At 47.8% G+C, this 22,880-nt stretch overlaps 1 gene segment (V, D, J or C); it reads left to right on the top strand.

Moving 5' to 3' along the window:
- The first annotated feature begins 8,874 nt into the window (after positions 1 to 8,874).
- On the top strand, positions 8,875 to 9,454 carry LOC120990452. The segment is given in 2 exon segments: positions 8,875 to 9,015; positions 9,147 to 9,454. Coding segments are annotated over 2 exon segments (357 nt in total).
- Positions 9,455 to 22,880: the final 13,426 nt, after the last annotated feature.

The following is a 22,880-nucleotide window of genomic DNA, read 5'->3' as shown; positions in this document are numbered from 1 at the left end:
TCTTATGCACTCTGGTTGATAATGAAAAGTTTTCAATAAACAGTGCCCTGCTGCCCTTACCACCTTGCTGTATGATGTGTGACCGGTAATTCACATGATCTTGATTTTCTAATGTACAATATGAGGTTCTATGTTCGCAGACTCCAAAGGTCTGTATTATATGGGCCATGCTGACATCTGTAAGCTGCTTGTGCTCTAAGCCTCCAGGACTCATACAGGGTCTTGCACTCGGAGTATCTCACTCTTGTGCAGGAACTCTTCAATGTCCTGGCACATGATGCATTCCAGCGTCCTCCTGTTAATTAAATTTTTAAAAGAAAATGTCTGCACAATGTTTGTGATATTAGCAATATCGTGGATATAAATTGGCCAGACACATTTTATTGTTGTCACAACACCTTCCTCTGTGGTATTTGGAGGATGGCCACTTCTATCCAAGAAAAAACTTCAAGAAAAGATTAACATTCTGCAGGAAGTGAAGAAGAGAAACGGAGAAGAGGAGGAAAACTTAAAGAGGACCTTTCACTAGATTAAAAAATCTAAACTAAGTATACAGACATGTAGAACGGCGCCCAGGGATCCCCCTGCACTTACTATTATCCCGGTTCGCCGCTCCGTTCGCCCGGTATAGCCTCCGGTATCTTCACATGTTAGGCTCCACCCAGTGGAACCTGCCGGCGTCTCTTTCTCCCATGCTGTAGCGCTGGCCAATCGCTGCGCTCAGCTCATAGCCTGAGAGAAAAAAAACCCTCTCAGGCTATGAGCTGAGCGCTGCGATTGGCCAGCGCTACAGCATGGGAGAAGGAGACGCCGGCAGGTTCGAATGGGTGGAGCCTAACATGTGAAGATACCGGAGGCTATACCGGGAGAACGGAGCGGCGCCCAGGGATAATAGTAAGTGCAGGGGGATCCGTGGGCGCCGCTCTACATGTCTGTATACTTAGTTTAGATTTTTTAATCTAGTGAAAGGTCCTCTTTAAGTCTTGTTACTAAGAGCTCCTGTTTAAAATGACTTGCCAGGACAATGGTCGCCCTCTCATCTGTGCCTCATCCTACAAAATCTTGGTTTAAACTGGATGACACAAGGACATTACCTGCGTGACTATGTATGGCTACTTTAACATCTGGAGCACTACCATCCGGCCACCAGTTCTGGCAGAAAATGCTGGAAATTAGCTGGACACCAACTGCAGCATGCAATGGTTTGTATCCAGCTGATTTTCGGCATATTTGCTGGATTGAGGACGGATCTTCGTCGAATCCCAATATAGTTAATAGGACCGGAGGGCATTTAAATTGCACATGTGAAAGTAGCCTGTTGGTTTCCTTTCATGCTCGAGGGAAATACTAATGGGGTAATTACCTTCTTTGGAAATTGTCCCCAGTGTGTATGAGTCTCAGGTAGGGAAATTAGATTAGGGGCCCCAATGAGGACAATATTTGTTGGTTAATCGTGATCTCTAAACAGCATATGGTGGCCCTGTATACAGAGCTGGATGTAGCTGTTGGTCTTATAGAGTAAGATCATTGGAATCTGAGTCATTTATACCCATCTTTTTTGCATACACAAAATCTTAGGTCATTCCCTCTTGATGTCTGGATATATCAGCAGTTTACCTCCGCCCCGGTGATCTGTGCCTGTGGCAGATCAGCATCACAGTGATGGTGCCCCTGGTATACGCTCCGTGCCTCCTCTACCTCTATACTCCAGGTAATATCATATTCTAGACTGGTCTGAGCTGCAGGGTTGTGATTACATGGCTTAGTCCTCCGGACTGTATGGTCTGTATAATAATCTACTCTTTTTGTATTGAAAGCTACAAGTGGAGAGATTGTGATGACTCAGACTCCAGACTCCATCTCGGCATTTCCAGGAGATACAGTCACCATCTCATGTACATCCAGTTCCAGCACTTATTATAGTGATATCTCCAAATATGAAGTGAACTGGTATCAGATAAAAGAAGGAAAACCAAACCTTCTCCTATATTATGCCACCACTCGCCAGTCTGGGATCCCAGAGAGGTTCAGTGGCACCGGGTCAGGCAACAATTTCTCTCCCACAATCACAGGAATGACAGAAGAAGATGCAGCTGATTATTACTGTCAGAATGATTTTGACGTCCTCCTCACACAGTGATACAAAGCCGCACAAAACCTTCTCCCAAACATGAGCCTGACATTCATAGCTCTGTTATGTCCAGAAGCCATGATGCTAATGTGAACAAAGCCTAAAAGGAAGCAAAAGAAAAACAAGAAATTATATCAATGAAAGGAAAAGACGACAGATTTTTTCTATGAGTGGTGTAAGGTGCAGATTGAAGGGCTTGTCCACTGAATGAGTCATATGCCTTAGCTGAGTATAGTAGCGGATGAAATAGATAGACAGATAGATATATATTAGATGGATAGATAGATATTAGATAGATAGATAGATAGATTTTGACTGCAGTATTACACAACAGGGTCATTGCAAAGAATATTAATCTTTGTTATGTTGCTAAGTGAAATGTTGTGATTTATTGTATTTGTATACCTAGTAGCACTGCATGAACAGTTTAAGGTTGTCACCGTAGCTCATCCCCTTAGGTTGACAGGAGGTGGACCTGGGTCCACCCCTTGGATAGTGAGTAGAAAGTCTTGCTGTGCTGCAATGAGGACCTATTTGTTCAGGCTCCTCAGAGCTAGGCCCAAACCAGGGGAGTTGTTAGGGTTTCAAAAGATCCGGGGCCCAAGCCCCAATGCATATGTGCCATATTCTCAAAGTATCCGCCTTGCCTCCCCCCCACACACACACACCCTAGGACTAAACATTCATTATATTTTACTTGCTGCATGGACACTATCAAACATACAGAACACGGCACCACATACCTATTACATCCAGTGCTTCACAGGCGACGTCTCCTCTGATGTTAGCATTTTTCTTTCCTCATCTTCTCCCCTTGGCCCATGACGATTTCTTTCAGCAGCATCTTGTCTCTTCAGAGTTTACCAAACAGACATCTTAGGTTCCTCATTTTACTATTTCTTCATCCTCCAACCCTACTGCTCCAAGAATATTATCCTGCTGATGCCCCCATTACTGTGCCTGCTGTGCTCCCCAAATACTATACCGCAAAAATTATATTGCCATACAGGTTAGTCCCTCCATAGTCATATAAAAGTCCTACCAATGGCAATAATTCTTTCTCAGTGTGCCCTTAGCAATAGTGCCCCTAAAATGCCCCCAATAATGATACCGCTCCCTAAGAGTGCCCTGTTAGTGAGAGTGCCCTCCATATTGTGCCCCATAATAACAACCACCATAGTGCACCCAGCAGTAATAAGGATCTCTATAGTATTAATAAGGACGTCTGTGGTACCTCTAGTAGTATTTATCCACCTTTATAGTGTCCCCAGTAGTTATAGTTTCCCCTATAGGACCACCAGTGGTTACTGTCTAATGCATCCATATAGTGCCCCTGCAGTTATAAGGCCCCCTGTAATGTCCCCTACAGTGTAGTAGTATTTAAAATACCTCCTTATAGTGGTCCCAGCAATAGCAATTCCCCGGTTGGGCTATCAGTATTAATTATGCCCCTGAAACCCTGACAGTGCCTTCACTAATTGTAATGCCCTCCATTATTTCCGCAGTATAAAGGCCAGTATAGTGCCAGCTATTTTCCCCAGTAATAATAATGCCCATATAGTGCCCCCAGTAATAATAATTACTCCATGGTGCCCCAGTATTATAAATGCACTCTTAGTGACCTTGATAATAAAAATAACCCCTGTGGTGCTGGAGTAATAATAATGCTCCCACAGTGCCCTGAGTTATCATACCTCCTTTTGTGCCCTAGTAATATTAATGCTCCCTATTGTGTCTCTGGTAATAATGTCCCCACAGTGCCCCCCAGTAATATTCCCCCACTGCTCCCAGTAATGTCTCTATGACGCCCACAGTAATGACCCCAAACTGCCCCCGGTAATGTTTATGCCCCCAGTAATGTCCCTATAGTGTCAACAGTAATTTCCCTTCACTGCCCCCAGTAATGTCCCCATAGTACCCACAGTAATGTGCACCCAGTAATCTCCCTATAGTGGCCATAGTAACTTCCTCCACTGCCCCCAGTAATCTCCTTCCAATGCACGCAGTAATCTCCCTATAGTACCCATAGTAACTTTCCAAACTGCCCCTAGCAATGTCCCTCCAATGCACCCACAGACTGTCATCAGAGGGTTACTAGCACAATGGCGGCAGGCCCTTGCATGAAGCCTGCCCTGCCGGTCACCAGCAGCCTCTTGTTGAAGCCGCCAGCTGATTGGACGCGCGGCGTGAGGTCACGGCCCGTCCCGTTGCCTTTGCAGATGTGGCAGCTGGCGCTGCGAATGTCGCCAGGCAGGGTATAGGAGGAGATGCTGGGGCTGCTGCTGACTTTGTTGTGGCGAAGTCCGGGGCAGTGGTAGTTTAATTCGGGGCCGTGGCCCAAACTAGGAGAATCTTCATCTCTGAGACTTCTACAGCCAAAGAAGCAAATTTATCAAAAGGGCTCATGAAAGGAAGATTAGAAGGTCCAGATTCTGCAAGCCTGTGCATTGGAGCCAGACAGCAAAGTATTGTGCTCGTTTATGGCAGAGAGACAGCATGGAAAGAAACCAACAGGAGAACATAGGCTACTTTCACATCGGCAGCTTGGATTCTGGCAGGCTGTTCGTCTACTCGATAGATAGATAGATAGATAGATAGATAGATAGATAGATAGATAGATAGATAGATAGATAGATAGATAGATAGATTCCCACCAGAACTGCTTGCCATCCGTATTGGATGCACAAGTCTTCCATAGATGTCAGTGATAGGACCTGCCTCAGGGGGGAGCTGTGAGCCTTAGCTATACCTATTACAGTCTTGTACAGAACTCAGAAGTCTCTGCTTTTCCCTTCCTCTCCATCTGTTCACTTTGTTCCTGCCGTTCTGGCTCCTTGGGACAGCCTCTAATGCTCAACTTCTCCTCCCTCTTCTGGGTGACAAATCCAGCACCATCTTGCAGATCAGTCACCGGTCAATGTAAAGGCAGCGAAGTACGGGAACAAGTTCACTCTCCGATTAGAGAAAACGCCACAAAATATATTGTCATTAGACTAATAAAAAGTATTAAAGAATACATTGTAGTCATAGTCCAGTGCACCTCTCCTGCCACCTCTGTCGTCCTCACACTGAATGACAGCTGACTACATAAAGCAGCAGCCAGCCGTCAATTACGATTGAGATGCTTAAGGAAATGGAGAGCTCCCCTTTTTTTGTGTGCTGTTGTTAATTTAAAAAAAATGAAAAGCTATGGAGGGCTCGCACCAGATTATTTGCCAAAGGGCCTCCACCACTCTTTATCTCACCCTGCCAAACTCAAAATCCTCTTCTCTAATTCCGCTCACATATTGTAGTATAGAAATGGCAGCAGCCACCACTAGGGGGAGCTCAGGGCATGGGAAACTACACCCTTATTGAGCTCCACCTAGTGGTAGCTGCATGGAAATTCTGTTGTTTTGTGACAACAAGCATAAAAAAAAGTTCTGCACTGAATTCTCACTCGCCAAAGGCCCCATGATACTGTCAGGATATCTCTCCATGTTAAAGGGGTTATCCCACGAAAAATATTCTACAGTTTTCAAACCAACACCTGAATCTGATTACTTTTATAATTTCATGTAATTGTAAATTTTGCATGGGCCTTTGGAGGAGAGGGGGCGACCGAACCCTGAGGCGGACAACTAACTGCTAGGCAATTGATTTTCTATGGGGCCATGCAAGAGATAATTGGATGCTTGAAGCTGGTTCCGAAACTGTTTCTACATGGGACTTCAGCGAAACTGGCTTATGGTCTTAATATGTGCCTCATTTGGTCCGTTTGATCGTATCTTCTCTCCCCCTACTATCAATAAGTGGTCCTCTTACTATCTTATTTCTATTTGAATATAGGATATCGTAACGGATAATGGGTATCCAAATTCTAAGATATCGTAACGGTTTAAGGATATCTCACATCCACAATGAATGTACTAACCATTTAGGACATCATAACACTAGATGGATATAAGGCATCTTTAATGTACTGACCCCCTGATGATCCCACAGAGTGGGGGAAATATGTCGGGGTATTATTGACGTTTTTGTGTACAACTATAATGTACTGTGTACCTAGCTGGCTGTATTAACCAGCAGCACAAGGGCTGTATACACAGTCCATTAATAGGCCCTACATTATTAGTCTTTTATATGAAGATTTTATATGAAGATTCAAGTCTTATGATATGAAGATAGATATATGACATTAGGGTAGCTGTATGTGGCATTGTTGTTTTTGTATGTCCTTTTTTTTGTATCTGCCCACACTTTAGCACCATTTCCTACCTCCCTACCCTCTCAGGATCACTGTGTCAGGGCTATGTGAGGTTTAGATCAGCCTAGGTTCGAGGACAGGGAGTCCCCACCATTAGGGGTTGTCCCTGTGCTGAGCAAGATTAGGGTGAGACGATAGGGACAGCTTTTCCCCTTATCCCCTACATACCTTGCAGGTGCTTAGTGAGGCAATATATCTGAGTGTATCCTCAGCGAGTATCGTCCTGTGTAGATTTATAAATTTTTAAGGAACATTATTAAAGTATATCAATTTTAATGGGTTATATAATTTGCTGGAAGTCGTAAATTTTGCATAGACACTGAGTTACTCAATAAAATGTATCTGTATAGCCCCACCTGCTGTTTGTTTTGCTTCTTATATCTTTGTCCTGCTCACTGAGATGGCCGCACATGCTCAGTTTCCTCCTTCAACTGCCCCTTGAGCTGCGATAGGGAGAGCTGAGACACGCCCCCTGAGCTGCGATAGGGAGAGCTGAGACACGCCCCCTGAGCTGCGATAGGGAGAGCTGAGACACACCCCCTGAGCTGGGAAAGGGAGAGCAGAGACACACACCCTGAGCTGCGATAGGGAGAGCTGAGACACGCCCCCTGAGCTGCGATAGGGAGAGCTGAGACACACCCCCTGAGCTGCGAAAGGGAGAGCAGAGACACACACCCTGAGCTGCGATAGGGAGAGCTGAGACACGCCCCCTGAGCTGCGATAGGGAGAGCTGAGACACGCCCCCTGAGCTGCGATAGGGAGAGCTGAGACACGCCCCCTGAGCTGCAGCAGAAAAGACCAGCTGCCTTGATATAAATCTAGCAGAGCAATGAATGGGGAGATCTCTGGATCCATGTGAAGTACAGGGCTGGTTCTAGCTTTGTTATAAGGAGGTTGTCATGTACTGTATGATGTCTGATTTTCATTTTTAACTTTAGTCATGGGATTACCCCTTTAAGTACACCACTGAATAAAAGTGACTATTTTGTATTAAATTAGCTTCCTAGACATTTGTGATGTCCCGAACTATTCGCCGGCGAACATAGCTTGTTCGCGTTCACCGCGGCTGGCGAACATATACGATGTTCGGTCCGCCCCCTATACATCATCATTGAGCAAACTTTGACCCTGTACCTCACAGTCAGCAGACACATTCCAGCCAATCAGCAGCAGACCCTCCCTCCCAGACCCTCCCACCTCCTATCAAAAACCAAGGACAGCATCCATCTTAGATTCATTCTGAAGCTGCAGTGTCACAAATTTGACTAAGTTGTAATCGCAATGCGATTAATACAGGTTACATTAATCACATTGCGAATTCAACTTAGAGCTGGGTTCCTAATGGTTGTATTGCTAGGATATGACGAAGATTGAGAATATAGCGCTATATCCGTTATATTCGTCAATTCTAGCAATACAACCATTAGGAACTCAGATCTAAGTTGTAATCGCAATGTGATTAATGCAGGTTATATTAATCGCATTTCGAATTCAACTTACCACACTCTGCGTCAACTACGTAATTTTCCATGGGAGTATTGCCATGGATCCCCCTCCGGCATGCCACAGTCCAGGTGTTAGTCCCCTTGAAACAACTTTTCCATCACTACTGTGGCCAGAAAGAGTCCCTGTGGGTTTTAAAATTCGCCTGTCTATTGAAGTCTATGGCGGTTCGCCCGTTCGCGAACATTTGCGGAAGTTTGCGTTCGCCGTTCGTGAACGGAAAATTTTATGTTCGCGACATCTCTACTAGATATATGATAAATTACACTGAAATCCTTTCACCCCCACGACCGTAATAACCTGAATGATATAAAAATATAAGAAAAGTAATAATGACAGAATTGCTTTTTTCTGTATCCACCTCTGATAAAATGATGTATATGTGCCCCAAATGGTGTCTAAAACTACAATTCCTCCTCCATTAACAAGACCTCGGACATAAAGAAAACTATTTATTTCAGCTAAAATGTGAATAATATTATTGTGTCATTCAAGTTGTTGTCCAGTCCTTGTATATTTATATTAATGGCCTATCCTCATTCACTTCAGCGGGAGCAGTGCTGTAGTCACCACCTCCACTACACAATGGACGGAGCTGTGTAGTTCAGGAGATGATTTCTGGAGTCAGACCTTCTCCTGAACAGCTGATCGGAGGGGTGCGGGGTGTCAGATCCTGGACAATCTGATATTGAAAACCGATCCTGAGGATAGACCATGAATATACAAGAACTGGTTAATCCCTTTAACATACATGGGTTAATAGAGGATATTGGTATTTATCATATGTGATGGAGATCTATATTCTTCATATCCACTTATGTTCCTTCTAGTATCTAACTGGTCACTGCCTCTATGTGAGGTCTTCATTCTCAGCTCAGATGTTTCCTTCTAAACCCTTCTCATTTCTCCATTATATAACTCATGTCACACGTGGTAAGCACAGAATTTACATGTCTCAGTATTTCCCTCCACGGTCTCTGGGGTCTCCTGTCACCTCCCCTGTATCTCTCTCTCTCTATATATATTTCATTCTACACATTGTCTCATCTTATACTTTGTATCTGACACTCCAGGAACATCAAGATGGTTTCTGGCAGTTATCTCCTGGCCGTCATCTTCATTTCTATTCAGGGTGAGAGATTCAGATCCTTCCATGATTGTGTGTAGAGAAATCTATCCAGTGGGATCCATCATCAGATCAGGATTTCTAGGAATAGATCCAGACTTGTATCACTAATCATTCTGTCTCTTCTTTCTCCTCAGGATCCTGTGGAGAGATTGTGATGACCCAGACTCCAGATTATACCTCTGTGTCCCCAGGAGACACAGCCACCATGTCATGTAAAGCCAGTTCTGGTATAAGCAGCTACTTAAACTGGTACCTACAGAAACCAGGAGAACGGCCAAATCTTCTTATATATGGTGCAAGCAGCAGATACACAGGAGTCCCAGACCGGTTCACTGGATCTGGATCTGGAACAGATTTCTCTCTGACAATCAGAGGAGTGACAGAAGACGATGCAGGACATTATTACTGTCAGCAGTATCAGAGCTTACCTCTCACACAGTGATACAGAGCCGTACAAAAACCTCCTTCCTCCTCTCCCATTATGTCTCTATAATAAAGCTTCATACACAGTAGAAGAAGAAGAAAACTATCAGAGCGATCAGTGGTTTATAATTTCTCTTCTCATGTAAATTGCCTTTTCCTGTTGTTGCAGTACCTCGGTGGACAGGGGTATCTGCGATTGTTTGGTAATGCACTGTACTGTAATGCTATGGTATACACTGCTATGTAATGTGACACACACAGTATACAGTTGTAGCATCACTAACGCTCCTATTTTTCGCATATCGTTACTTCCCAATCGCGAGTTCTCCTACTTCTCCCCGAACTGTAACTGCAATACACAGCAAGGCCAGTAGATGGCAGTGTCAACCTAAAGTACATAATGACACTACACTATACTATGCCCGATCCTCCTCCGCAACCTTCTCCACACATCCCTATACAGTACAATATAGATGTATACTAATGTAGTGTACGGGAGTTGTAATACCCGTCACTACCAAAGTGTCACTTGGTGTGCTGTCGTCCCTCCTTAATTATGGAAAGTTGGTATATGTCAGTTTTATAAAGTGTCATGTAATGTGTGTATTTCCCTGTCATTGAAACTTGCATGTACAGGCCGGCTAGGGGTGTCATTCCAGCTCTTAGTCCATAGAGGGAGCTAGAGAGCCCTAGTTTATAAAAGGCCCAGTCAAGGAAGGGAAAGTCAGTGTAACCTGATCTAGTGTGGAGTGCAGAAGCAGTCTAGACCAGAGCTCAGAAGTTTCTAGAGCCTGAGGAAGCTGGGAGAGACTGAGGCAAAGATCAGAGGAGCCAGAGGTACTGAGAGAAACAGAGGAGGTACTTATTTAAGCCATAATCAAGGATATAAAGCCAGACTTAGGTTAATGGGCCTTGGTGAAGAATTGCTACATTCCAGGATCAGACAGAGTTAGAGTGCAAGCTCCTTTGCTGCAAATCCTGTGTTCAACACTCTGTAATTACCCTGCTGTACTGAATTGCCTGCATCGACCGAATTGCAAAATCGACTGTATGCTGAGGAACTGCGTTTCCAATATTGTCTCTGCCTGCAAACTACTAAAGTTGAAGTTCTGTTTTAACACCACGTTTCCTCAAATTATTCCTGCATCCGCAAACGGCGTGCCACCGTTTACTTGGCACTGGCGTCACGAACTACTTCTAATTCTATACCTGCCCTTGCAGAGAGTCAGCTGTACCAGGTTAGTGTATATTGCACTACTACACCCAGAAACACCTACTACGCACAACTTGAGTACACTGCACCTCTCTTTTGGCGTTTCACGAACAGGATTCGCACGCTTTATAGTGCAAGAAGCGTGAACTTTGTGCCTTATACAGCTGCCCTGTGACCAAAGTGACAATTTGCCTGTTTATTTCAAGTGGACTTTGTGGACTGAAAATTATACCCAAAGTGTACCAAAAACTTCTAAAAAGCGCTGTGCAGTGTTGCGCTACACAGAGGAAGAGAATCGCCGCATTGGAGTGTGGTTTTGTGGACTTTTTACAATCCTGCTTGCTGTCAGTGAATGGACAGCGTTTTGCTAAAGATGGCCACCGGCTGCCTGGAGTAAAGTTTCCCGCGCCGCTGAGGACATTCGTGGGCGGATCCCTGCAAAGACACAGAGAGTCCCGCCCCTCTTCATCATCGCACCGCCGCGGCCCTGCTTCTCCTGCGTCATCGGGTGCTCAGGACGTCCGGAACCTCGCGAGACTTGACCTGCGCAAGCCCGACGATACCGGTAAGCACTTGTAACCGGAGGGAAGGGGAGTGCACCGGCCTCTTTAGTCGCCAGCGGCCACCTCTCAATAGACTACCATGTCAGAGCCAGGAGTGCCTGAACAGCCGGCCCCAGGAGAGCTTGCGGCTCCTGGTCATCCGGCGGCCCCCAGCATGATGCCCTTTACCATGCCCTACTATTTCGGGGCCCCATGGTTCCCCCGCTACAGGGGAGAGACCCATACCCTACGGGACTTTGAGGAAAAGTTGCTGGCACTATTCCGATTATACCCTATAAATGCCGACCAGCAAATGGAAATCATGCTGGCGCAACTGGAGGGGGCTGCCCGCAGGGAAGTGTTATCATGGCCTGCTACTGAGCGGAGTACTCTAGAACAGATCTTCACCCGCCTCAGAGCCACTTTTGAAACTAGGACTGCCTCAGAGGTAAAGATGCACTTCTTTGGCAAGAAACAGAAGTCCGGTGAGTCCCTCCGTGACTATGCCCTATCACTTCAGGAGGCTTTAGGGGCTGTAATTCAGATAGATCCCAAAGAGGCTGATAACCGGGACCAGACCCTAAGGGAACAATTTATAACCGGGGTGTCTAGTGAGCAAACAAGGACCCAATTAAAGATGCTGTCCGCCCAGCACCCTAACAGTGCCTTTCTGGACTTTAAAGAACTGGCTATAAAAATTCTGGGGTCCGCAGTACCTCCTGAGTTGAGCACCCCACCTGAGTCATCAGCCTGCAGACCAAAACCGCTTGTCACTAACCGAGCTGAGGCCGGCCAAGCTGTTCAAGTGTCAGCTACCGATACTATTGCCATGCTGACAGAGCAAGTAAATCACCTCACTAAAAGTCTAGAGAAGGTGTGCAGAAAATTAGAGGAATGGGAAAAACCCATAATGCTAGAAGAAGAATTCCTGTCACCTCCTAGGCCGTTCCCACCTCCTTACCAAGAGACTCACGCCAGGGATCCTGGGAGACGCAATAAAAACCGTAAGCGGCCCGTATGTACATATTGCAAAAAGCAGGGACACACAGAATCCACGTGCTGGCAGTTAAACGGGCAACCCCTGAGGCTGAGGACCACCCCTCGGGAGGTAGAACACTAGGTCCAGAAGATCCAAATTGGATGCCACGGTATGTAGGATCCCATCCTAAAATCAATATAGAGATCAACGGGGTCCCCTTTGAAGCCTTATTAGATACTGGGTCTCAGGTCACTACTATTCAGCTGCCCGCCTTTGAAAGGTTCTGGGACACCAACCAATTGACCCAGCCGCCTGAATCCTGGGTGGAGATTATCGCCAGCAATGGCAAACCAGTAAAGGTTCATGGATACTGGGAACCCACCCTGCAGGTGGGAGAAGTAACCCTGCCTCAACAGGGAGTGATCGTAGTACAAGCCGGTGACAGAGGAGGACATCCTGTCATTCTAGGCACCAATGTCTTCAAAAACTGTTATTCAGAAATACTTGCTGTATTACATCAAACTTTGCCCACTGCTTCCTCTGCATCCAGGAGAGTGATTCAAAAGACTATTACTGTGTTAAGTGCCCAGCAGAGGTTTGCTAATGAGAAAGGAGAAATTTGTACTGCCAGGATCCGTGATATTAAGCCTGTGACTTTGCCTCCTAATTCTCAAACTCTTTTGTGGTGTCGTGCTGTCCTGGGAGTCGAAGGCCGAGATTATCCAGCCCTGGTGGAACCGATCCAGATGGAGGATTATCCTTATGTGAGAGCTGCCAAGTGCCTGGTGAACGTCTCCCAAGGTAAAGTACCTGTCCGTCTGATAAATCTGAGTAATCATCCTGTTGCGCTTACTAAGCATTGCCCTGTTGCCCAGCTGTCCCAGGTGTCCTTCCAAGACATCATTCGTCTTCCAGTGACAGAAAAGCCGTCAGCTGCAGGCCGCGGATGTTCGCCGGTGACCCAGCCACAAGTGCCCTGGTGGGAAGAGCTCCATGTCGGGGACGAGAATACCCCCCAACGGCAACAAGAAGGGATTATACAGCTTGTCAAAGAGCACCACCAGGCCTTCAGTAAGCATGCCACTGATTATGGTGAGGTGAGTGCCATACAACACACTATACCTACTGGCTCTCATCCTCCTATCAAGGAGAGGTACAGACCTTTACCGCCTACTTCATATCAGACTGTAAAGGAAATGATACAGGAGATGAAAGACTCTAATGTAATCCGGGACAGCCGTAGCCCGTGGGCGGCACCCCTAGTCCTTGTAAAGAAGAAGGACGGCGGTATCCGTTTCTGTGTGGATTATAGGAAAATCAATCAAATAACCCACAAAGATGCATACCCACTGCCCCGCATTGAGGAGTCACTAACTGCTCTGGGCTCCTCTGCCTATTTCTCCACGTTGGACTTGACCAGTGGCTACTGGCAGGTACCCATGGCCCCTGCAGATAGGGAAAAGACTGCTTTCACTACTCCCATGGGCCTGTTTGAGTTCAATTGTATGCCGTTCGGGCTATGTAATGCCCCAGGGACTTTCCAGAGACTAATGGAGCGGTGTTTGGGTCACAAAAACTTCGAAACAGTGCTGCTATATCTAGATGACGTCATTGTGTACTCAAAAACATATGAGGACCATCTGAAACATTTGGCAGAAGTATTTGAAATCCTTATCAAATATGGCTTGAAGGTAAAGCCATCCAAGTGCCACCTGCTCAAACCTGCAGTAAGATACCTGGGGCATATAGTAAGCGGAGAGGGAGTGCAACCTGACCCTGATAAATTAGCAGCTGTCCGTAATTGGCCGGTTCCTACTACTGTCAAAGAGGTGAGGAGTTTCCTGGGTTTTGCCGGCTACTATAGACGTTTTATCCCCCATTTTGCTCAAATAGCTGATCCTATCCAGGAGCTCTTGAGGGGGCAACCCAAAAAGAGTCCTAGAACTCCTGTGCCCATTGAGTGGAATGAGGAAAGAGAGATAGCGTTCCAATTGCTAAAAAAGAAACTGACCGAGCCTCCAGTGTTAGGTTATCCAGATTATAGCAAGCCCTTCCATCTCTATACTGACGCTAGCAAGCAAGGCCTGGGAGCTGTGTTAGCCCAAATCCAAGAGGGAAAAGAGAGAGTGATAGCATATGCAAGCCGCTCCCTGAAAGGAGCTGAGAAAAATGACCAGAATTATAGTTCCTTTAAACTAGAGTTCCTGGCATTAGTGTGGGCGGTGACAGAAAAATTCAAGGATTATCTAGCCGCCACCCCGTTCATTGCATTCACTGACAATAACCCTCTGGCACATCTAAATACAGCTAGATTGGGGGCCTTGGAGCAGAGATGGGCCTCTCGCCTTGCCAACTATAATTTCTCTGTAAAGTATCGTGCTGGACGTACTAATGATAACGCTGATGCTTTATCCAGGCTTCCCACAGAGACAGCTCCTGATGATGTGCGAGATGCTTGGGAAGATGTAGAGATGCCGGCTTTCTATAACAAATTTGCTCAACAGGATCAGGCTCGCGCTACCAATAACAGAGCTGCAGTTCCTTCATCCTCCAATAGGCCTGAACCTAAAGAAGAAAGGTGGGTGAGACTGCAGTCTGAAAGTAGAGTGCTGGGTGAGCTGTTGGACTTCATTACCAGTGGCAGAGCCCCTGAGAGGATTCGGCGTAAGAGTGCAGATCCTGAGCTCATCAAACTATGGAGACAGCGCCACCAACTCTTCATACAAAAGGGCCTGTTGCTACGGAGGAGCCTAGACCCAGTGTCCAACGAAAGAGTACACCAGATTCTCATACCCCGACGAGATGCAGGTATGGTGTTGGAGATGTACCACAATCAATCCGGCCACTTTGGGGTCCAAAAGACTGAGGCTACTATCCGCCAGCGGTTTTACTGGGTGGGCATGAGAGAAGACATGGAGAAGTGGTGTCGAGAGTGTGTAGCCTGTGCCTTGAAACAAAGTGAGCACCATGATCAGAGGGCACCACTGAGACCCATTGTAAGTACCCGTCCTCTTGAACTTGTCGCCATCGACCATGTAAAACTGGAGCCTAGTCGCTCAGGGTATGTTTATGCCATGACTATTATTGACCATTTCACAAAGTTTGTTGTAGCAGTGCCTGTGAGAGACCAGACAGCCAAGACTACAGCCGAAATGTTCTGGAAGCACTTCCTCCTGCCCTATGGATGTCCAAAAAAGATCCTCACCGACCAAGGACCTGCTTTTGAGTCTCATCTGTTCCATGAACTGTGCCGCTTACACAACTGTAAGAAGATCCGGACAACGGCCTACCATCCTCAAGGTAACGGATTATGTGAAAAAATGAATCAGACCTTGATAGAGATGCTGAGGGCCGTGCCTCCTGAAAACAGAGGAGATTGGCCCAGTCTGTTGCCACAGCTCATGTTCACATACAATCATACCATACATTGTTCCACCGGGTATACCCCTTTTTACTTGATGTTTGGGCGCCAAGGGACATTGCCTGCTGATCATTCATTGGACGTACATGTGCCTGATTGCATTAACCCGTTACCTAACACCGACTGGGTTGCTGAACATCAAAGGCGATTGGATGCAGCCAAGGCCATTGTTCAGGAACGTATGGACTTTGCTAGAGACCGACAGCAGAGAGACTATGATCAGGCAGCCCAGGCAGAACCCTTGACCATAGGTGCCGTGGTATGGTTAAAGAATAACCGTCGTACCAGCAAATTGGACAGTAAGTGGGAGCGAAGTCCTTATGTTGTCACTGCAATCCCAAATGTTGGAACTCATACTTATGAGATCACCCGGGAAGACAAGGGATCCCAAATTGTACACCGAAACCGGTTGAAACTCTGCCTGACACCAGAACCTAGTGCCGAGAGTTCTGGATCAGAATATCCTATGTCAGAGTCAGCCATACAGCCCGAGGATCCTATGCAGGCTGTTAGTAATCTGAGGTATGACGCTGATCCCATGCATTGGCTTCTGACACCTTGGTTGAACTTGCTGGTGCCTGCTCCGGCACCTACTGTATCTTCACCTCCAGCAGAGCCGGTTCAAGATGCCCCGGATCCAGTTTCCCCTCTTGTGGATATTGTTGTTCCAGTTGTTCCAGTTGTTCCTGACCAGGGTCTCGCTGATGGAGACCCTCCTGTTGCTCCTGTCCCTTCTACTTCGTTGCTAAGGGAAGAGGAGACCCCTGTACTGAGAAGGTCTACCCGGATGACCAGGGGACGCCCGCCAGTCCGTTTAGGAGACTTTGACTATTCTGGTGGCGTCTCCTCCCAAACCGTTGTTACTGGGAATACCTTGTTGGACATTTGTGCGCAAGAATGGACTCCCCCACGTGAGCCCTTGCCTGTGCTACACCCACAGGAAACCCCTGGGTAGTTCCGTTGTTATTCTGTCATTTTATTGTGCAACTTCATACAAAAGTAATGTGCCCAGAGATGGACTCCACCGCATGAGAGCCTCTGTGATTTAATAAGAAATAACCTGGGTACGGACTCATGTTTGTTATTTGAGCCTCCAAGAACTTTTATACCGTTTTCTACTGTTTTATCATGGACTTATTCATTGTCATGGACTATCCTGGTTATATTGTTACGCTGTGCCAGGTCAGCGCCCCCGTTCCATTCATTATCCTGAGAGAAGAGAACGACGCCCCTTGTCACTACCCTGCACCTTTGCCAATTGGACCTGATGTAAATGCAGTTGAATTGCATATATGTATGCCTGCATGTCTCTTTTTCTATTTCAGGTAGAGATTCCAGTTGGGCGACCCATGATGGAGTACGAGGTCGTACTCAGCTTAAAGCAGTGGGGTATGTAGTGTACGGGAGTTGTAATACCCGTCACTACCAAAGTGTCACTTGGTGTGCTGTCGTCCCTCCTTAATTATGGAAAGTTGGTATATGTCAGTTTTATAAAGTGTCATGTAATGTGTGTATTTCCCTGTCATTGAAACTTGCATGTACAGGCCGGCTAGGGGTGTCATTCCAGCTCTTAGTCCATAGAGGGAGCTAGAGAGCCCTAGTTTATAAAAGGCCCAGTCAAGGAAGGGAAAGTCAGTGTAACCTGATCTAGTGTGGAGTGCAGAAGTCAGTCTAGACCAGAGCTCAGAAGTTTCTAGAGCCTGAGGAAGCTGGGAGAGACTGAGGCAAAGATCAGAGGAGCCAGAGGTACTGAGAGAAACAGAGGAGGTACTTATTTAAGCCATAATCAAGGATATAAAGCCAGACTTAGGTTAATGGGCCTTGGTGAAGAATTGCTACATTCCAGGATCAGACAGAGTTAGAGTGCAAGCTCCTTTGCTGCAAATCCTGTGTTCAACACTCTGTAATTACCCTGCTGTACTGAATTGCCTGCATCGACCGAATTGCAAAATCGACTGTATGCTGAGGAACTGCGTTTCCAATATTGTCTCTGCCTGCAAACTACTAAAGTTGAAGTTCTGTTTTAACACCACGTTTCCTCAAATTATTCCTGCATCCGCAAACGGCGTGCCACCGTTTACTTGGCACTGGCGTCACGAACTACTTCTAATTCTATACCTGCCCTTGCAGAGAGTCAGCTGTACCAGGTTAGTGTATATTGCACTACTACACCCAGAAACACCTACTACGCACAACTTGAGTACACTGCACTAATCAAATCGCCAGTCCCCAGCTGTCTTTTATAATGCCGGTTGAAAGGTTCTGATCTCCACAGTCCGTGACCATGGGGATCAGATCCTTGTTAACTATATATAATATATATATACTAATAATTATATAATATATAGTGCCACATAATATTGCAATCATAACTGCTGCTCTGCACACAGCCAAAGCAGCAGAGTGAGGTGTGGAGCCGGACACTGCGGTACAGTATCTGCAGGTGATTCCTACAGCAACAAGTGGGAGAGCAGCAGAAGTTCCTGTGGTGTCACCGTGCAGCCTTACAAAGGGAAGTCATGAGGAATATGTGGATACTACTCAGCCTCCCCTCGCTGGCCTTGGTGCCGATATGTATTAAGGCATTTGCCTGGATTTGTGGGAGGGGCTGAGGTCCGCCTCCAGCCTATTTAGGGCACCCCCCTTACCTGGCTCCTGCACCGTCTGAGGTCTGAGCTTTGAGAGAGGAAGTTGCTTGTGGAGTTTCTGGAGAATTACCTGCGAGCCACTGAATTTCTGAGAGTTTTCGTCGCCGTCTGTTTCTGGATTTGGAGCATTTCTGTTCTATTTTTCCGCCTTCACTCGGTTCACTGTGGGTCGCGTTTGCCCGTTAAACTCATTTATTCGGTACAGCCGGGGCCTCACGGTTGCCCCTGTCACGCCTTGTTCATGCACAATTGTTCACAACCGTATCACCATTCCGGTCAACACCTCTGCAGCAGGCGGCAATGGTTTCTGGGCTAATCCCCCATTTCTGTTCATTTCATTTCATAAACGCTGCACTAATGTCACGGCTTTCTCGCATAAGTCACCAGCATCTCATTTCTGTCATGTCTTGTTCAGGCAATCTTCCCAAACAGTACCAACACTGCGGTCAGCACCCCTGTGGTTCCGGGCTCGTTCCCCATTTCTTGTTCAGTCCATATCACCCCACAATCATCCACATTCATGCCCCCCCCCCTTCTCATGTTCATGTGCACGGCTGCAGGTGCACAGCTGTGTGTGCACACGGTACACCCTCCCTTCATGTCCGCCTTCACTGGGCACACCGCTGCCACAGGCATCCCCTCCCCACCGCCTCCGGCCTGTTCCGCCGCTCCTCCTGCCACGCGGCTGATGGCGCATGGCCGCGTCCCGGTGCCTGGTCTGCGGCCACGCGGCCGGGGTACTGCGCATGCGTGGCGATGCGTCGGCGCATGCGCAGTGTCCCGGCGGCCGTTCGCGGCGCATCTGATGCGGGGGGCCGCCATCGGGCAGTCCGGTTCGGCTGGCCGGCGGAACTCCAGGGCGCGCCGGTCCCACAGCAGGCCCCCTCCTGCGCAGGCTGCAGCAAGGGGGGCATCCAGCACGCCCCAACTAAGCACCCTCCAGATAAAATCACCCCAGCAGCCCCACATTAGACGAAAAGAAAAAAAAAAAAAAAAAGGGCAAAGGAAGGGATGTCAATTGGTATTCTGCTGCATGGAGAAAAAAAAAAAAGGTAAAACAGAGAATGGAGGCTATTGGTATTCCGCCTCATGTTAAAAAAAAAAAAAAGAAAGAAAAAACAAACCATTTGATTGCAAACCGCACGTTCCCACGTTGTGCATAAGCATACGGCCACGCCGCAGGTCTCTTTTCACACCAGGCGCAAGCTGTCATTTCACAGGCAACCGTCATGATCCTCCGGGTCATGCTATATGTACCAAATGCATTTCACATTTCATCATACTATTTTATGTCTACCCTCCCCTTTTCAGGCGGTCAACCTATATTATATTTTGCACTACCGTGTATCCGGAGAATATTTTCTTACTACCAGGTACGTTCACCTGCTCATTAACAAAGGTCTTCCTTACATTTCGGTTGGTCCCGTTAGGGTCAGCGTGCTGGCTTTAGGGGCACCATCATCCCACTAGGTTACCCCCTTCTTGGCTTCGCCATCAGTTAGTGGTCCTGCGAGGCCAACACCCCGCCTCAAACGTTCAGAGGCAACCGCCCATCGCACCACTCGTTAGTAAGCCGCCTCGCGTGTTGCATAGAGAGGGCCTCACCTGTCACTCCCTTCCCCTAGTCCTGTCTTACAGTCACCGAGAGGCCAACGCTCCTGCCACTACGACAAGTGGCCTCATTAACCCCTCGCGCCAACTCATAGGTAGAGCCTCTCAAGCCGCTTGGCAAATTAGCAGGGCCTCATCTGTCTCCATGCAAGTATAATTTTTTCGCCGTCCGGCCTAGCCTAGCTTGCCAGCACGATCCTGTGTTTCCTCAAGCTAATCAACTGTTTTATTTTAGTTTGTCTCTGGATGGGTTAGAAAACTTCTCCCTGCCTGGCACCCCTGCTAGATCCGTCACTGTTACCCTGGGAGACGATCTAGCCAGTCCAGCATCCATCAGATCCTGGACAATTCCGCGCATTACGGTGGAGTTGAGGAAACGGCATGTTCCCTTCCCCGCCACGGCAAGGAAAGCGGAGCTGTTCCGGCTGCTGCGCGCATCAACCGATAATAGGGATGCAGGGGAAGGACCCAGCCAGTCCGGCACCGGGGACATCCATGCCATGCTGGCCTCTCTGATGACATCCATGTCGACAGTCAACGCCAGGTTGGAGAGGCTAGAATCGGTCACCACGACCCTTTCCTTGGCAGGTCCGCCGCCGGCGGCATCACCGGCACCGGCTGGATTACCGGTGATCACGCCGTCCGTTAGCCTGGAGGACCAGGAAGTCAACCCGGCGCATATGATACCAGAACACTTAAAAAGGGATATCCTGGAAGGTAAGGATGTAAACCTGGCCTCCCTTCTGATTGCCTCTCAGGATGTGGTCGAGAACACGACTTATGCCTATGACGAGGTTTCAGTTGTGGTCAAGTCCAGGGATGCCCGGCTCAATAGGAAATTGACCATTCCCGAATTCGTTTTGGCTTTCGGAATCTATAGAGAGGTCATCTGTGCGGTCTACCCCAACAGAAGGGAGGAATTTGACCTCTACATGCACAAACTGGTGGACCTGGGCAACAAATACGGAGGGTCAGCGTTCTATGACTATCACAGGTCTTTTTCGGCAAAAGTGGGCTTTCTCCCAGTACGGAGTCCGCTCCAACTGGGCGAGGATCGACACGGTCATATTCTGTCGCCACTTCGCAGGGCTTAGGACCCCAGCCTGTGCACACTGCTCCTCCACGGCCCACACCACCAATTTCTGCCCGAACACGTCGGACAGACAGGCCCTCTCACAAGCAGCCGGTCCCTCTGGGGTCCCGGAAAGGTCAGCCCGGGACAAGCCGGGTCGGCCGATCAAGTTTCTGGGCAAATCCCAGATTTGCAATAATTTCAATGAGGGGTCCTGCAATTATAGCGGGTGTAAATTTGTTACATATATGTACCAAATGCTTCCGGGCACATGCCAAGTCCATGTGCCCAAATAAAATGTTTGCAAAACCGTATATAACAACCATCAACATGCCTGTTTTTACCGCATTTATGTCACAACACCCATCCAGGCATCTCTCAGATTTCCTCGTTTCAGGGTTGACAGAAGGCTTCCACACGGGCATCCTGTACATGCCAACTGGCACCCTGGAATGTCCCAATCTTTTATCCGCTCTACACAACCCCACCGCCATTGACGCCCTCATAGACCAAGAAGTGACGGAGGGCTATGTGTTAGGTCCTTTCAAAACCCCCCCATTCGCCACATGGCGCACCAACCCCATTGGCATCGTCACTGGAAAATCTTCCCAGAAACAGAGGCTCATCATCGACCTATCGGCGCCACACGGTTCAGGCAACCCCAGTCTCAACTCCCTCATTCCCTCGGAGGAATTCTCTCTGCAATACACCACCATTGATCACGCCATCACAGCCATCATACAAGCAGGGGTGGGGGCATAGCTCAGCAAAACCGACATCGCCAACGCCTTCAAATTGCTACCGATTCACCCTACACTGTGGCACCTGCACGGCATCAAGTGGTCCGGGGTCTATTATTTTTTCTCCCGGTTGACTTTCGGTTCCAAAAGTAGCCCGGCCATCTTCGACATATTTGCAGAAGCATTATGCTGGTTGCTTTTGAATGTAGCAAGGTGCCCGTTGGTATTACATTAACTTGATGATTTCCTATTGGTGGAGGAAAACACTTCCCCCCCTCCAGCCTCAGAGCCACCATCGAGCTGTTCAAAGAACTGGGGGTCCCCCTCTCCACCAAGAAGACAGAGGGGCCAGACACGATCATCACCTTCCTGGGTATCCAGTTGGATTCAGCCTCAATGCAAGCCAGTTTGCCATCCGGGAAGATCCAGGATATTCTCACCCACATAGACGGCTATCTTCAACTCGGCACCTGCAACCGCAAAGAACTACAGTCCCTGCTGGGCTCCCTGAACTTTGCCATGCGCATCATACCCCAGGGTCGCTCATTTATATCACGCCTTCTGCACCTCTTCCCCTTGTTCCTACACGACTCGCACAGATTGTCCCTTGATGCCCACACTGCGGCGGATCTGGGCATGTGGAGGAAATTTCTGTCCACCTGGAATGGCAGGAGCTTGTTTCTCCCTCAGCTGTCGGACTCTTCCCCCTCTATCTGGTCAGATGCGGCATCTACCACAGGCTTTGCGGCCATATTTGGGAACGATTGGCTGTGGGGCGGCTGGCCTCCTGCGGTCCAGGGTCTGGAAGGATTCTCCACTACCTCAGCGCTTTTTGAAATCTATCCCATCGTAGCGGCGGCCGTGGCGTCGGGTCATTTATGGGCGAACATGTCGATCCGGTGCTACTCAGACAACCAAGCAACCTGCCAGATCATCAACAAAGGTCGTTCTAAATCCCTCACAATCATGAGGTTTATGCGAAGACTTACTTGGCTGGCCACCTGCAATAATTTCTTCTTGCATTGTTTCCATGTCCCGGGGGTGTGCAATTCGGCAGCTGACAATTTGTCTCGCTTCAAATTTCAGGCATTTCATCAGGCTCTCCCATCAGCATCACCCACGGCCTCCAGCACTCCATCATTTCAACAACTCATTCTGGACTAGAGGTCATCATGCGGCATAGCCAGTCCTTGTCCCACTTAGCGTTGTCTGACAATAC

Source organism: Bufo bufo, chromosome 2 (assembly GCF_905171765.1).
Source record: "Bufo bufo chromosome 2, aBufBuf1.1, whole genome shotgun sequence".
NCBI lineage: Eukaryota > Metazoa > Chordata > Amphibia > Anura > Bufonidae > Bufo > Bufo bufo.
This window is presented reverse-complemented; position numbering and strand designations above follow the sequence as displayed.